Raw genomic sequence first — 18,323 nt, 5'->3', positions numbered from 1 at the left:
GGGTTCTGTTTGCAGCTCTGTGGCTTCTCCTTGCCTCTCTCTCACTCTCTCCTTCTCTCCTGTTTTCTATTCCACTCCCAGTAATGAGCAAAGGTCAATGTGTTTGCTCTCTCGGCCTGTTTCAGTGTCAGCTACTGAAGTACTTACGCTTGGCCTTTAGCCGCTGTCCTAAATGCCAAAACAGCCTTGTTATTCCACCATAAATATAACTAACCAGTATAAACAGTGAACTCACCATGCGCCATGCATTCTAATAAAGGCCTGCCATTATGCTACAGAACACAGTGACGAGGTCAGTGCCATATGCAAATCAACGGTTAATGGACTTGTCAGGCACTGAGTGCTTTAACCCTTCCTGTGATAAATTTGCAAAGGTGAACAATGGTTTTCGGCTTCTATTTCTGGACAAATTTTCTTAAAAACACACATATTTTGTGCACGTAACAAAGAAGAGGACACCTCTCCCATTCTATCTAAAGGTATTTATAGTGAGCCTACCTCCCTTTTACTGGGAAGCCTTTACACTAACAATGGAACATGCTGTTCTGATATGACTGCATGCACTCTGACCAGACCTCCTCCCGTATTACTCCACCACATTCACGGCTAACCTAACAATGGTGTAAAATACGCTTATAACACAGCAGGGGGTGTCTGAGAAAATGAAACTTTACAGTTTAAAAACTTTAAAATTTGTCATCCATTTGGTAACTTCAAAATGAAAATTTACCGTGGAGAATGTTGATGAATAATAATTTTTTTGGGATGTCATCTTTATCTTAATATCTACCAGCAAACTGTGATAACTGAATTTTGGTATAAATTCATGTGTGTATTTGTGATATTGGCACTGGTGCACTGCATAATAGCACTCCCACTTGTGTTATTGCTTAATTAAATTATAATATTTCTTGGCAAATATACCATGGTTACACTAGACATCAGCTGATTGCATAATTCTGTAATATTTGGAGCCAAGGTACGGCTGGGCAATTATTTGAAAATTAATTTGAATCAAAGTTCAGAACTTCTAATCACCAAAATCTTGCTTCTGTCAATAATTATGATTTTCCTATTAATCCTGTTCATTTTTTTTTTTTTTGTTAATTCTGTAATGGCCCTGTGAAGGACTGGCGCCCCCTCCAGGGTGTATTCCAGCCTTGATTCCAGGTAGGCTCTGGATCCACCGCGACCCTGAATTGGATAAGCGGTTACAGATAATGAATGAATGAATGAATGAATTCTGTAATGTCCGTCACAGCGTGTTCATGCAGTGTCCACCTAAAACCAAACTTACATGTAGTCACATGATTCTGCTCCATTCATTCTGACACATGGAAGCAACATGGAGGAAAACCTAAACACAGAGGCCAACCTAGCAACTCGAGCAGATAAACATATAGAAAAAAATATCCCAGCTTTAATATTTGAAAATATTTACAGTGAGGGTAAAAAAATAATAAAACAATTGTTTATTAATCATAATCTAAATAAAATGTTCATATCATTCAGCACTGAGTCAGTGTTAGGCCGGAGGACTGGCAATTTGTCGTCCATTTTGGTGTTGAAAGCTAACAAACCAGCTAACTCTCCAACCATAAACAGTAAATAAAACATGAACAGTTTAATAAATAAGTAACATCTAATCCAACATCATTTCATAATTAGCTTGGAACATGTTATGTGGGTTAAAACTTTTTTGGCTGAACTCCTGCATGTCCTCTATCTGAGGGACCCTCTCTATGGAGCATAAACTGTTTAATTCAGGGACTACCAACCAATTTAAGCCTCATTTTTCATCGGATGTAGATATCATAGCTTTGGTAGAAGCTTTTTATTTGCTTTGTTATGTTTCTGAGCTGTAGCATAGCCGAGCCAGAGCATTTCCTTTTGGCCACAGAGGCAAATCGACATGCTCGACTGGCTAACAGAGCGGCTGTGAATGGCTGTTTCTGGGCTTTGAAATGAGCGAGGTGGTAGAAGTCCATCTCTTAGGGCAGGATTTAAAGGTCTCCTATAGGGAAATGGACTCTGTTAACACACTGAGGCCTTCACGACTTCAGAATGCCAATGACACGGCAGTGTAGAGGAAGCTGTTAGCCTAGCGACAGGATTGAAGCGTCTCTCTGACAGAGAGGGCCTCATTTCATCATATTGTCACATTTCATATTTCTTCTTCTTTTTTTTTTTATGAAATACCGCATTTATCTGCGAACACACAAACACACACCAGAGGTGAATAATAAGCCGCCGCGTGACGACTGTATAACAGCTTGTGTCTTAATGAAATATGTTGATTAAATCTTAATCTTGCCGCTTCTTAATCATCTGTTAAAAGATTGCTTCACAATTTTCTCACCGACGCCGAGGGGGGAAACTGGGAGAAATTGTTTCCTCTTCCACACAATCCCTTGACAGATCGCCTCCAGATACGAGCGCCGCATAATGCAATCTGCTCAGCTTGTCTCGCTGTCTTTCACCTCTCTGCGCGAGAGTCATATAACAAGAATCTGCTGCTCTTAGCCTCCTCTTTAATTTTTAATGGAGGACTACAGTGGACGGGTGTTCTGATAATGTTTTCAGTAGGAACTTTAAAAATGCTTCTTACTAATGGCATTCAGGAGCAGATATAAGTTGTGTATGCAGAGAGTAGACAACCATAGCGTGTTTCTATCGTAGAGTGAACTGTACATAAAAACCAGTCCAAGTCTGGACTTATGACCACCTGCACATCCAATGTTTCTCCTCAGATGATGCGCATCTAAAAAGAGTTTGTCTTCTTTATCGCAGCTGCAAACCATACACCAATCCGCTATAACATTAAAGTAACCTCCTTGTTTCTACCCTCTATTTCCATTTCATCAACTCCACAGACCATACAGTTACAGACCGTACTGTTGGTCTGGTTTTCAGTGGTCAGGAAACCTCAAGGCCACCACAGAGATGAATCAGGGTGGTGGATCATTGCAGTGACACTTTTGTGTTTGTGGCTTGTTAGTGTGTGTTGCGCTGGTACCAGTGGATCAGACACAGCAGTGCTATTAGAGTTTTTAATTCATGGGAATAGTCCACCAACCAAAAATATCCAGCCAACAGTGTCCTGTGTCGACTGAAGCAGGGCTAAAGGACGACCAACACAAACTTTGCAGCAACGGATGAGCTACTACCTCTGACTTTACATTTACAAGTGGGGGGAATGTCAGTGTCACTGCAGCGCTGAGAATGATCCACCACCAAAATAACTCAATAACCAACCCTGGGTTTTTTTCTGTTCACAGTACATTGACCATATCCTTAAAGACTTTCCAGTATCATAAACCTGGAGGGCGGCACGTGGCACAGCAGTTAGTGTCGCTGTCACACAGCTCCAGAGATCTGGGGTTGGGGGTTTAAGTCCTACCCTGAGTGACTGTCTGTGAGGAGTGTGGTGTGTTCTCCCTGTGTCTGTGTGGGTTTTGTCTGGGTGACTGTCTGTGAGGAGTGTGGTGTGTTCTCCCTGTGTCTGTGTGGGTTTCCTCCGGGTGACTGTCTGTGAGGAGTTGGTGTGTTCTCCCTGTGTCTGCGTGGGTTTCCTCCGGGTGACTGTCTGTGAGGAGTGTGGTGTGTTCTCCCTGTGTCTGCGTGGGTTTCCTCTGGGTGACTGTCTGTGAGGAGTTTGGTGTGTTCTCCCTGTGTCCGTGTGGGTTTCCTCCAGTTGCTCCGGTTTCCTTCCACGGCCCAGAAATGCACGTTGGTAGGTGGATTGGCGACTCAAAAGTGTCCGTAACACTCCAGGGTGTGTTCCTGCTTTCGCCCAGTGAGTATGCTTCGGACCCACTGCGACCCTGAACTGGATAAGCGGGTACAAACGTGTGTTTTTGGACCGTGGGAGGAAACTGGAGCACTCATAGGAGACCCACGCGGACACAGGGAGAACACCAAACTCCTCACAGACAGTCACCCGGAGTGGGGCTGAAACCCACAACCTCTAGGTCCCTGGAGGTGTGTGACTGCAATCTATATTTAATAATATATATTAAAACATAGTTTTTATGTTTTCCTTGTTTTGCATAACTCTGTATGTGTTATTGTTCTTCCCGGCTGTGACCTTCACTGTTAAGCTTCTGAGTTCTACAACTTGACCTCCGCTTTTAACCTCATTCTCCCCTGGACACTTCATGGGTTTCACCTACCATAAAGGTCTACACTATTGCGAAAGTTGTCATGAAAGATTTATCAGCCACACCCTAGTCCATTCACCACAGGACCACTGTGCACCGCCAGTTTAGAGCTTCAAAGCAGGGGGTTCTAATAAAGTGGCTGTTGATTGTACTTCAGCTCATGTCAGTGTCAGTCTGTTCATTAGCTCTAAAGTATTGTATTCTTATTTTACGTGTCAAGTAAAATCAATCAACCAATCGATTTCTGTTTTGAAGGGGCTGGCGGCTGGTCTCCTCTGGATTCCAATAAGTATCAGTGGCTGGAGATCAATTTGGAAGAGCGGACTGAGATCACGGCTGTGGCCACCCAGGGCAGATACGGCAGCTCCGACTGGGTGACCAGCTACCTCCTAATGTTCAGCGACACGGGCCACAACTGGAGACAGTATCGGCAGGAGGACAGCATCGGGGTAAGGTCACATTAGACACTGCTTTCTAGTACGGCTTTTGGAAAAGTGTGCTCGGGTGTGAGTCGGACCCAGTTTAGAATTCAAACTCAAGGTTTTGACAAGCCCTGACATTTGCCTCAGCAGAATTGTGTCTGACAAAAGTCTGTCCAAACCCGAGAGAAGCCAGACAACATTTTGTCCAGTCAGTCATGTGACTGTACACTGACAAAATTCTGTTCAAACTCAACTGTCCATCAATCCATACATCTACTGTTTTTGTCTGATCTGGGTCATGGTGTTTCTGGGGCCTACAGGGCAGCACTGGGCACAAGGCAGGAATGCACCCGTCCATTACAGGGCATCAGAGTCAATCACACACTTACACCTGTGGACAAATTCACACAGCCAGTGTGTTTTGGGAAGTGGAGGAAACTGCAACACCTGAAGAACACCACAAACAGTGACACAAAGTGCGGATTGAACCCAGGACCCCAGAGCCCTGGAGGTGCATGACTTACCAGTACTGCTCTCATCACATTATCAATGAAAGCAACTCTAGTAAAAAATTTTTACCTTACAAGTACAGCTTCACAATCACTGTGATGCTTTATTGTCCTATGACAGGGAGAGAGCCTTTGCCATTGCTACTCCGGAAACCACCCTTCTCCTGCCTCCCTCCTCTCCCTTGATATATATGTATACAGGGGTTAGACAATGAACCTGAAACACCTGTTATTGTGGTGTAGGAGGTTTCATGGCTAAATTGGAGCAGCCTGGTGGCCAATCTTCATTAACTGCACATTGCACCAGTAAGACCCTGTGCATCCAATGGTTCAAACATTGTGTCCTGAAGGCGGTGCCATGTATCAGGACGACAATGCACCAATACACACAGCAAGACTGGTGAAAGACTGGTTTGATGAACATGAAAGTGAAGTTGAACATCTCCCATGTCCTGCACAGTCACCAGATCTAAATATTATTGAGCCACTTTGGGGTGTTTTGGAGGAGCGAGTCAGGAAACGTTTTCCTCCACCAGCATCACGTAGAGACCTGGCCACTATCCTGCAAGAAGAATGGCTTCAAATCCCTCTGACCACTGTGCAGGACTTGTGTATGTCATTCCCAAGACGAATTGACGCTGTATTGGCCACCCTACACCATACTAATAAATTATTGTGGTCTAAAACCAGGTGTTTCAGTTTCATTGTCCAACCCTTGTGTATGTATATATATATAATCATAAGTAATAATTGCATTATATTTAATAGGTTTGTAGATTTTGTGAATGAATGAAATGTATGCCTTGAATTTCAGAAAGAGAGACAATGGCCCTGGCCAGAAAATGACCAGAGGGGTTTACCTCTGTCACAAGGCTGTGCCTAATTGGCCCACATTAGTCCTGGCTGTTTACGATTCAAAATCCCAAATTCCGCCTGCCCTGGAGCAGTTTAGCCTTCACAATACGCTGTAAAGTGATTGACACTCAGTCCAGGGTTAGGGTGATGTAAACTTTATTTATCAAAAGAAAATCCTGCTTTGTGAGACTGTCCCATGGAGTCATCTTTGCATATTTTGATGTATTCCCTGCTCCGAATATTTAACAAGCCCTTACTGAGATAAAGTGGGTGAGCTAAAGCAGGAATCCACTAAAACGTTCAGAGCAGGGGGTACTTCATGACCAGTGTGAAGAACCACTGGCCTTCATCAAACATTGTTTCTACTTCGCCCTGTGCCACAGAAAAAAAACGAAAAAAAAAACAACATTCGCATAAAAAAGAGGATGAAAAGGGCTATTTCCATGAAGTGCCTATTTAAATAGACTCTCGCGGAAAGTGGAGCCCACTCAAAAGCATTTAAAGTTGTTTCATCGCCTCCAGTAGGCTCTGCCGACTTTGACATTGACAGTAAATAAAAGTTGCCCAGAGCTGGCTTGGGGAAATATAAATGGATGTAGCATGTGCTTCGCCGCTGAGGGAATGTTCCGGCATTATTTTCATTACAGCTTTTGGTGGGCAGCTTTGTATGAAATAAAACGAGATGCAGAGCGCTCTTGGTTTGAAAGGCAACAGGCTGAGTGGCTGTTTATCGAACCTTGCCTTGTTCTCACGGTCTAGCGACAAAAACATGTAGCATGCCTGGGTTACCACAAAATGGGCAGGAGTCGTAAAAATCCGGAACTGCGTCTTTAGCTGAACCTAATTGCCATAGACAACTTCAATCTCTGCAGACTCTCAGTGTATTCACAGCCTCGTTTCACGAACCTCGAGTCATGTTTTTTTTTTTTTTTGTCTTCAAACAAAGAGGCGCCTTGAGTTTAGGCGAAGGTCTTTCTTGTTTCTTCAGTGAGGGCTTGCGGCTGCTAATGCTAGAGGATTTGCACCTTGACTCCCCGGCGCATTTCAGGAGGGCACTTTAAAGCAAATGAGCTGCTCTTCTCTGGGCTTCCTCAGCAGGAAACTGTGCAATTTGCTCGGCTTAACGCTCCACTTCACCAGACGCCTGATCCCTTCAAAAGGCGCCAAAAAAGCGTTACTCAACCCAGATTTAGACCGTGCTAAAGAATTTGCAATTACACACAGTTCACATACTGTATGGAATAAATGTGTTCCACAACTGCAAAATAAAAAGTTGCTCTTCTTACTTTCCTGTAAATGGCAGCCGTACCCTTAGCTGGCAAGAATCACTGGGCATATTTTTTGTTTGCTGAGTTAAGTTGGCCCTTATTGATTTCCTTTAATACAAGTATATGATTGGGAATGCACTGACCACTCTTCATGGTGGAAATGCACAGCAAGGGTAGTGGATTGCTCCTGTGTTTATCGATTTCTGGTAGTGCTGTGAAGTATTGCCCAGGTTACAGGAGGGCCTCAGTTCCAGAAAGGGCAGAGCAGTGCATCAGATTTGGAGTGCACTTAAATGTACACCAGCTTTAGCCTGTAGTTCACACCAGATCTGCTGTATTAAACATCATTTAAATTGATCAACTCACGTCTTTATTTTTACATTCATATCATTTTATTTTTTGCAGAACATTTTCTGCCACTCCTTCATTCGGTTCAGGATCACAGTTAGTTCAGAGCCAACCTAGAATCACCCTGGAACACACCCTGGACAGGGTACCAGTCCATCACTGGACATCACGCACTTATCCAATCACTCAAGCTTCTTTCACATATATACTGCAGATAAATCAGGTCGGGTTATGTCCCAGAGCGGTTCTTTTCGAGATTTTGAGTATCAGGTGCATTGTGGATGTGTGAAATGTTCCACAATCTTTAGGCATGGGGTGGCTTTTGTGCAGCAGGTGTAGGAGATACTCTGGGACATTAGGGGCTCTGTTCACACATGCATTCCCTTTGACATTTACCAGAGCTTTTACTATGGCACAAGTGGGATAAAATCTACATAAAATCTGGGCCAAATGTGTAACTCCTCCTGGTCACACAGCCAGTCCACCTATTCTGTGGCAGGCAACCATAGCACCTGGGAGAAACCCACATATACACATATGACTTGAAGCAGGGATTGAACCCAAAATCCCAGGACCTTATGTCGGTTATATCCCCACAGTGCCCATTTGTGTATAGATTCCATGCTGAATCAGAAGCGTAGTGGATATATGAGTTAATGTTGTGTATAATCAGATCTTAGTTACCATAGCATCTTGTGTCTTATAGGCTTTCTCTGGGAATACCAACGCTGACAGTGTGGTGACATACAAGCTTCAGCAGCCAGTGTTTGCTCAGTTCCTGCGAGTGTTGCCTTTGGACTGGAACCCGAATGGAAGAGTCGGGTTAAGACTGGAGGCCTACGGCTGCCAATACAGTAAGCAAAACTCAGATCTATTTCTCTGTATGTCATACCTGTGGTGAAGTGCCTGAAAGGATCACTTTGCTCAGAAATGCCAGGTCTGCTCACTAGATTTTAACTGAATCTGCTTGGAAGAGAATGCTAACTGCCAAACACTGTTATGCTACCTAAGAGACTTCTGTGTTGGTTAGCATCAAATGTAGTGATGAAGGAGAGCACTATTTGTTCAAAGAGCATGAAAAACACCCAAAAAACTTGTGAAAACAGACCTTTTAGTGAGAATGAAGCAGGTAGTAAACTTGTTTTTGATATGGTATTAGCCGGCAAAACTACTTTTTTTTGTAATATGGGACTATACCTAAATTAAGTTTGCCACCAGTGAAATAAAGGAGTTCTCCTAGGGTTTTCAACCTTATCCATCTCTGCCATGTCTGTAGCATATGGCTGATTACTAGGAGAATTACCCAGCATTTGCTGAAAGAACAGAAAACTCATCAGCTCCAAACACTCTTATGATAGAAGCTAATGGACAGGTGTTACAGGCACTTCAGCATCTGCTCATTGACTCCTGTCATCAGAGCAGTTTTTAGTCAACAGGTATTTTGTTCTTTTTCAAGTAGAGACAAATGAGTGCATGTGCTAATTACACCTGGGTGATACAGGAGTATAGATGATGACTAACAGCACGATGGGGATGCTTCAAAAGCAATAGTAGCCATGCTGACAGAGAACATGAGAAGAATTATTTACAACCCCAGTTCCAGAAAAGTTGAGAAGCTGTGTAAAATGTAAATAAAAACAGAAAGCAATGATTTACAAATCTCATAGAACCATAATGTCACAACAGACATTAGAACACAGATGTTGAAAGTGAGATATTGTATAATTTTATAATGTTAACTTGTATAGAACTTTTGAGACAGGGGCAACAAAAGATTGGAAAAGTAAATGGTACTAATAAAAAAAAAAAAAACAGCTGGAGAAGCAATTTTCAACTTAGTCCCATGACCGAGTATAAAAATGCATTTTAGAGACACAGAGTCTCTCAGAAACAAAGACGGGCAGTGCTTTACCAATCTGCGAAACAACTAAAAAGTGTGGAACAGTTTAAGAACAATGTTCCTCAATGTAAATGAGGTAAGTAAACATCAATTGCCAACTTTTTTGGAGTTGGGGTTGTGACTCTAAACAGCTTGCAACGTTATACAGAAAAATATACAAATTCATGTTTCTCTCTGAAATCTTTGCCAATATGAGTTATTATTTATTATAGCTGATCTCCTGGTGCATATCTGCATCCCTCTGATTTATTTTTGTTCTTGTTTTATCTCAAAGGTAAGTTATTACAGGACAGTACACTTTTATGTGCGTCATGTTAAGAGAAGAAACAACCATCCTGCAGTTGCCTCGGTTTGATGGCCAAGGAGGTGTACAATAACACAGCAAAAGGGATATGCCAGGATTAAACTTCACTATAACTTCTGCACCAAAATAATGCACTTATTATATCATAAAATGAGCCATGTAGGTGGTAGATGAATATAAATGGATTTGGCCAAATGATATGTTAAACACATAGTAAATTCAGGGCAGTTGTGGTGGTTAGAATCTTATTAAAAATGTCGAGAGAATCCCTTTATTATGGAAACATTTATAAACCAGCACCTATCTTTGATTCATTGCCAGCATTTTTTTTTCCCCAACCGTCCACTCTTCCAGTTTATCCCGTGCTCACAGTGCCACATTTGGGAAATACAAACACACGATGCCAGGCAGTAAACACTGAGCTGAAAACAAGAGAACGTCCACTGATTGCTCCCAAAGAGAATGTAATTTACTCGGCGGCATCGAAGGAACAATGGCATCTGATGAAGATCCAAATGAATTCCAATCTGTCTGTTTCTGTCCCCTACGTGTTCCCAACAGGAGATGAGGCTAGTGCTTAAATTTGGTGTTTTTGACTTCTTATCGCCAAAGAACAGCTTCTTCTCCACTTGACTCCTTTTAATCAGCCTGCAATTCACATTCGCTGATTTATGTTTTGTTGTGCACAAATACTGTATATGATTTTTTTTTCCCCTCCCTCTTGTGCCAGAACTGGAGGGAGATGTATTGTTGGCAAAATTAAACTGGATGGTTTCATTCTGTTTTGATACATCCGGCATTGTTAGCAGTCAGCAGAAGCGCGGAGATAGAGGCCCATAAAGATGCCGGCCAATTACTCATCTCTGTGTATTCAGAGCCTGGGCTATTTCGGTAATCTATTCGTACATGGACACAAATACATCTTGCATTGATTTGAACCAGTCCATTAACTGACCCTTGGCGAGTTATAGAATATCTGTGGCGTCAGAATAAGGCCTAGTGTTTTGAAAAACAAAAAATCAAAATTTGGGAACAAGTCCTGTTTATTTTTGTTAGATCTATTAGAACTGATTTAAGAATGTAGTGTTTTTATAATATGTCCCTTTTAAACATAGCTAGTATAAATATGTGGGGTTCTTAGGTTCTCTAAACTTTCGCCTTGTCCTGGCTACAGTACATATCCACCACGCAGGGCCTCAGATCTCAGAGCACACCGTGGGTACAAGATTGACCTTCAGATGAAAAAGCTGAACTGGAAAAATCAAGCTGTGTCATTTGCCTCAGAACGGAAAGCGTTAGAATCTGCAGTTAATTGGGGCATCAATTATTTGACGTGAAAGAGCAAAGATCAGGTGACCTTATCAGCCTTATTAGAATCACACACAGTAGGATATGCCTCAGGCGTTAGAGGCCTGCCTCTCAACTAGAGAAGAACGAAAATCAGCCACTCGTATCAATCCATTCATCATATTCTTGCATAATTTAAACCCCCAACATCAAGGTGAATCATAAATGCACTTGTGTAATTGGTTAGTATTATTTGTCCCTGCCCCTGGCACCAGGAGGGTGATGACATTTACAGTATTTGGCAGACACTTTTGTCCAGAGCAGAGGTTACAGAGGTAGACAGATGTAGAATTAAGAGTCTTACACAAGGACTCTCTTATCTGTGACAACTTGTATGTGCCTGAATGGGGACTCGAACCCCAGTCTGCCATAGAAAGGGTTGGAGCGTTTCCCATAAAGCCACAGGTTCGCAAACATTTGGGTGAATGCATGTTATGAGACCCCAAGTTTTCATTTTAACCCTACATTAATATACATTAAGATTACTTCAGTATTTAAGTTAGTCAAGAAACTATTGGTTAACATTAGTCTCATAGCATTTACTGAACAATTTGTAGTATTTACTGAGAAATATTCATAGTCATTAAGATATTATTTAACCTGTTTAGCACATATGTATATAAATGTGTGCATCTGGAGCCTACCAAGCAACAGGATTTCAAACAAAACCACCCAGTTAAAAAACAAGAGATAACTTATGCTGTTCAGATTTTGCTCTCATTATGATGTCAAGTGTGGAAACTATAGAATTGTACAACTCAGTGTTCAGGTGATGCAGATCAGTGACCTCGTTTCTGATTGGTGGAGTCTATGATGAGGTTGTCCGTGGCATGCTGGGAATTGTAGTCCCGAGGGTCAATAGGACAAATGGGACCCGGCAGGATGGGGACACGTGACGCTCTGATAACAGACACTCTGGACTAGGCTGTTTAGAAAATGCTGTGGTGTTTGATCCTTGTGGTACTTGGAGCAAAGCATGTCACAAACATTTAATTAAGATGCAGTCATCTGTGTTATTTGGGTTTAATGTCCTCTAGCATTTGCTACTGAAATGTAAATACATGTTTAGTAATGGAATGAACTACATTTATATTTGACTTATATTCTGTATCAACAACTGACTCAACAACAATGTGCAAAAAGGAGTTTATTTCTTTTCCAAAAATGTCATTTATGCTCTAATTCAAACAGCAAAAAAAAATAATTACAGACTTAATGTATGTAATAAATCTTCTAATAACAAGCCCAGATTTGGAATGGACTGGAGGGTTATGAGCGAGAAGTAATGAACCCAAAATGAAAGCATCCTATTGTTAAAGCCGTTGCTTACCGTGGCATATTATTACAAAAGGTGAGAGCTGTTAGCATTTTTCAGTCAATACACCGTATTGATTATGGACTGTTGGCTTGTGTGTTCTTTGCAGAGTCTGACGTGGCCAGTTTTGATGGAACCAGCTACTTGCTGTTCAGGTTCGATCCGGCCTCGGGCTCGTCGGCAAAAGATCTGCTCACCATGAACTTCAAAAGCATGCACCACTCCGGAATACTGATCCATATGGAAGGCCAACATGGTCAGGCTCTCACTTTGGAGCTCCTCCAAGGGAAACTCCTCCTCCATCTTAGGAAAGGTAGGTGTGAGGCTTCTGTTGCTCACAGTTATTGAATGAATTGGTTGATAACCCTGTCAACGAGGAGGTGTGAGGTGTTATGGTCAGATTTGTACAGGCCTCGGCGTGAACGTCCAAGGAGTGAATGGAAGGCTTTTTCTGGATGTATGTTCTTGATTAAGCTTGAAGTATGGTCTTTGGAGATTTATACTGCGGGTTTTGGGTGCTGCTGATGGTGCAGGGCTTGAACAAGTTTGTTTTTCAGAGCTACACGATGTGTCCAAAACTTTTGGGATGGCCCCTGATTCCCGTGTTTATTCTGAAACTGAGTACATCTCTGTGGTGATGGTCCAACATTTTGCTGTCGATTCTGGGAATGATTTACACAGATGTTGGGACATATTTCTGTGGATTTTATAATCTGTAGCTCCCATTTGACATTGAGCATGGTGGCCTTGGCTCATGTGCTAGGCATTCTATTTCTCTGGGATGCTATTCCACATTTAAAGGGATGTATACGAAAAGGATGTTCCACCAAATGAGCTGCAGATCACGCTGTGAGTTAGCAGTAAGCCTGCCTCCGCTGAGCAGCATGATCTGGATGGGCTTTAACACTTCAGGCACTCAGTATGATATGATCTAGGTCATTAGGAGCATTAAATATCATAGGCAAGACCTTAAAGTCAATTGGAACTTCTCAGGAAGCAAGTGTAAACTAAATAAGGGCAGAATAATGTGCCCAGAATTTCTTCTCCCGGTAAACACACAGGCTGCTGCTTTGGGAATGAGTTGGAGCTGATTTAGAGAGACAGCAGGGCAAGCAGTCAGTAACACAGAGCATTGGCAAAAATCCCAGGCAACATAATGAGAAAGTGCTGCGACCTTTGTTTGGAGTTGCTTCGTAATGTCTGTAGTTTTTTCATATTGAGCCGGACTGTAGTGATGTGTATACTCCAATCTAGGATAAAAATTTGATACCATTAGATTAACCCCAATTACACAACAAGAATATACTTTAATGGGATCCCTACCAACTAGAGCTGTGAGATATGGCCAAAAATGCATTTGGAATCGTCTTAATATTCATCACAGTATATAAAATTTGTAACCAAGTTACAGTTTTTAAAGAACACATTTCTAAACAAATGCATATAGACTACACAACGTGTTCATTACTATACACTGTTGGGCACCGTTGCATGGTGAGGGGACACAGCAAGGCAAATGAATGAAATACATAATGCCAAAGTCACTTGAAATAATTTCACTGTAAAAGTGATTTGTCACTTTCTGATTTGGTCAAAAAGAAGTTACAGTTTTGAGAATTACAGTATTTAATGTATATTCCATTGGGGGAAACTTGACTGCTTGCTGCCAAGAGATGCATCCTGATGTAAGTGAGGAAACAACTTTGTGTAAGAAATAAAAAAGAAAAGAACTTCTCCTCGTGTGCCAAGCTCATTACCCTCGGCTTCCCCCCTGTGCACAAAGCAAGTTTCTGCAGTCGAGTTCACCATACCTGAACATGTATACTATATACAGGTTCAGGTTATGTACAGGTTGCGGTAAATTAACATGCAGATAACATTGTCCTCTAAACTATTTTAGACTATTAAATTAATATATATTTTAATTCATACACAGTAGCACATGAATTATACATATATTCTGATTTGCGTTCTCACTTTCATACGATCGCATACATTCATTTACGTGTTATACGTTTATTAACCTACTACCAACCCACCAACTGTAAAGCAAGACCACCCAGTCAGTTATTTGTGGTCTGCTTTTTTTCAGTAACTGGTAAAACAAGCCGTTCTGATTTTGCCCTGCTTCCTATGTCATGTGCAGACACATTACAATTTTCCCACCTCCATGCCTGAGACTCTCCAATCACAGCGCAGCATACAATGCTGGGAGGCTTTAAACCCCTCTAGCTGACACTTGGCATTGGGCCTGGTGACCGTAGCCTCCTGTGCCGCTTCTCCACAGTGTTTCATGTATTGTCTGCAAATGTCTACGCCTGTAGGTTATATTCCAGTGCTGTAAACATTAGAGGAGATATTGTGCCGGTTTTGCTATGTGACACTGTGAGAGAATTAAAGCTCTTATGTCTGTCAGTGGTCCTGTCTGTCGTAAGCGCTGGCTTCGGGCTCAGAACGCCATCTGTGTTCACACGGCACAGGAGCTAGTGCCAGCCTCACGCAGCGTCAAGCCAGACCACAGAAACGCAGGCTTTAGCTCGTCCTGGATTCGCAGCTCCCTCCCTATAATGGAGATATATTCAGAAACACGTCGTCCTTGGCGCCATTTCCTCAAAATAACAAGCAACTTGACACAATGTACGTACATCTGGCAACATGACATAAATAGAAATCCACAGAGGAAAAGGAACAAATGTTCATTAGACTGCTTCGACTGCTTTAATAGACACTGGAATACAGGTCTATTTGTCAGGCAGAGCCAGGTTCTCTCAGTCTGTGGCATCAGGGAGGTTTCATAGTTTTGATATCATTAAGCATCAGGTCTGGCATCAAAACTGATTTTAATAATAAGACTTATATATGTGCCATAACTTGAGTGAGTGTGTGATGCTTTGCAATGGACGCCCTGGACCCCAGGACCAACCCCGGCCCTGAACAGGATGAACTGGGGAACAGAAGATGAATGAATGAACTAACTAATGAATGAGTGAATGAATGAAAGCATCATAAACATACAACATAATGTACCTGTTCATCCAACAGTTTACTAAAATCAAGTTTTGGACCCGAATTCCGCATTTTGCGGGGTGAAAGCACATCTTGTTTTCTCAGCTTTATAACTCATTAATGCCTGAAGGCATTGGTGTACTCCATATATCGTTAGAAACTACAGATCCTACCATTTCTAAAAATAGCACTCTCATTGCCGTGTGGTGAATGCTCTGTGAGTAATCTGGTGAGAAATAACACCTTAAAAATAGGTGTTGCATATTTTATTCTGCTATTATAAATCATTTGTTTGCTCAAACACAAGAATGACGATGTTTACTATCCGTTTTGATTTGAGTCATCTGAAATCAACCCTGGCTGATACGGGCAGAAAAAAAAGATTCATTCAGCAAAAACATGCGATTGTATTTATTTCTACTACTATTTTTCATTTATAGTGTTTCAAAGTTTTTGTTGGAGGTTTCACATCAAATAACAACTTAAATAATCCTTCATTGTCTGTATTCAAAATAAACAAGTATTATTTCATCATAAAATTTAAAAGATTATTATAATGATACCAATTGTTACTATTATAAGCAGCTGAGGGCATTGCCAATGTACCCAAACCAATTTTATTAGTTGGGATATTGTCCACATTGGCCCTGAACTAAATGCTCAGAGCTGGGCCCACTGTGACTGAGTTTTATCAGTCATAGATCCTAGAGCTGAGAATATCAAGAAAGTTAAGTGCGTCTGATGCTACTCATTTATTTTGCCACAGTAATATCCCATTTCATACATCATCATCAAAAATGCTTATGGCACACTAGACTAACAATTTCTGCAAAAATCTGGTTAGAGCATGTTTTGAAGCCTTTACTTTCAGAAATATGTAAAAATAACAAGTGTATCACAAGTAATCACTACTAAAGTGATTACATATTTGAGTAGCCAAGGGTCTTCAGAAAAGAACATAACATATTGAATATATATCTCACATAATTACTGTGTAAATGCAACTGAAAAAGGCACTGACAGAATAACGCAATCCTAAATAGATAGGGTCCTAAGAGTTAGAGTATACGTTGGAACTTTGCTATGAAGTTTTATCTGGTAGCTGGGCTCGACAGTGACACTTGTCCACTTGTCGGGGACTAGTGAAAGTTTGTCGGACAAGCTCACAAAGAATTTACTGTTCTGAACAGGCTAAAGAGATGGAGCTAGAGGAGTTGGAAGAAACAGAGGGCTGAATCATTCCCTCTTTCTGATAATGGAGAACTACGTTATCTTCTTGCTCCTTTTTGCGTTTCTCTTTCATGTTCTCGCTCACACTCTATAAATCACTGAGATGGACTGGTGCCCTGTCCAGGGTGTGTTCCCACCTTGCACCCATTGAGTCCAAATTGCGAATTGTAATATACTTGTTTCTGTAAGGCAAGGCTGAGGCCGACATAAGCGATATGGACACTGTATTCACAAAAGGGCAAACCACACTCAAAATTGAGACACAGGCAGAGGTCAAACACAGTGAAACAGAGAAGAATACCAGATCCAAAAAGGGCAAAACTGAGGCAAAGTTGAAGAAGCAGCAAAAAGTCAGTACATGTAGAAAGAAACAAGATAACAGAACCGCTCTGTATGCTAGAAAAACGTGTATTGACTGAAGCTGCATCCCAATCGTGTACAACACACTAATGCTGTAGAGTATATACTATGTATTAACCACAAAATTAACACTCTATACTGTTTCTTACCAACAGGACGTGATCAACGTGTGGTGTGTTCTCCCTGTGTCCGCGGGGGTTTCCTCCGGGTGACTGTCTGTGAGGAGTGTGGTGTGTTCTCCCTGTGTCTGTGTGGGTTTCCTCCGGGTGACTGTCTGTGAGGAGTGTGGTGTGTTCTCCCTGTGTCCGCGGGGGTTTCCTCCGGGTGACTGTCTGTGAGGAGTGTGGTGTGTTCTCCCAGTATCTGCGGGGGTTTCCTCCGGGTGACTGTCTGTGAGGAGTTTGGTGTGTTCTCCCAGTGTCCGCGGGGGTTTCCTCCGGGTGACTGTCTGTGAGGAGTGTGGTGTGTTCTCCCTGTGTCCGCGGGGGTTTCCTCCGGGTGACTGTCTGTGAGGAGTGTGGTGTGTTCTCCCTGTGTCCGCGGGGGTTTCCTCCGGGTGACTGTCTGTGAGGAGTGTGGTGTGTTCTCCCAGTATCCGCGGGGGTTTCCTCCAGGTGACTGTCTGTGAGGAGTGTGGTGTGTTCTCCCTGTGTACGCGGGGGTTTCCTCCGGGTGACTGTCTGTGAGGAGTGTGGTGTGTTCTCCCAGTATCCGCGGGGGTTTCCTCCGGGTGACTGTCTGTGAGGAGTGTGGTGTGTTCTCCCAGTGTCCGTGGGGGTTTCCTCTGGGTGACTGTCTGTGAGGAGTGTGGTGTGTTCTCTCTGTGTCTGCGTGGGTTTCCTCCGGGTGACTGTCTGTGAGGAGTGTGGTGTGTTCTCCCAGTGTCTGCGTGGGTTTCCTCCAGGTACTCTGGTTTCCTCCCATAGTCCAAAAACACACGTTCGGAGGTGGATTGGCGACTCAAAAGTGTCCATAGGTGTGAGTGTGTGAGTGAATGTGTGTGTGTGAGTGTGTGTGTGTTGCCCTGTGAAGGACTGGCGCCCCCTCCAGGGTGTGTTCCTGCCTTGCGCCCAATGACTCCAGGTAGGCTCTGGACCCACCGGGACTCTGAACTCTGGATAAGCGCTTACAGATAATGAATGAATGAAAATCATCAATATTTGATATGAGCTTCAAATCCCTCTGTCTATCATGTAGTGCAGTATCTGAGTGTAGTAGTGTTAGTTTTATAATCTGTGAAGTGTACTATATAGGGACTAGTATTAAGTGCACAATTGGGATGCAGCTTGACTCTTCACA

General features: G+C 42.4%; 1 protein-coding gene across 1 annotated transcript in view; it reads left to right on the top strand.

The window, feature by feature from the left end:
- cntnap3 (contactin associated protein family member 3) overlaps positions 1-18,323 on the top strand; it is a 192,631-nt gene that overhangs the window by 60,676 nt on the left and 113,632 nt on the right. The window contains exons 3-5 of the mRNA XM_066650672.1: positions 4,416-4,609; positions 8,269-8,416; positions 12,538-12,741. Of these exons, the coding sequence (XP_066506769.1) occupies positions 4,416-4,609; positions 8,269-8,416; positions 12,538-12,741 (546 nt within the window). The remainder of the gene's footprint in view (positions 1-4,415; positions 4,610-8,268; positions 8,417-12,537; positions 12,742-18,323) is intronic.

Source organism: Hoplias malabaricus, chromosome 18 (genome assembly GCF_029633855.1).
Source record: "Hoplias malabaricus isolate fHopMal1 chromosome 18, fHopMal1.hap1, whole genome shotgun sequence".
NCBI lineage: Eukaryota > Metazoa > Chordata > Actinopteri > Characiformes > Erythrinidae > Hoplias > Hoplias malabaricus.
This window is presented reverse-complemented; position numbering and strand designations above follow the sequence as displayed.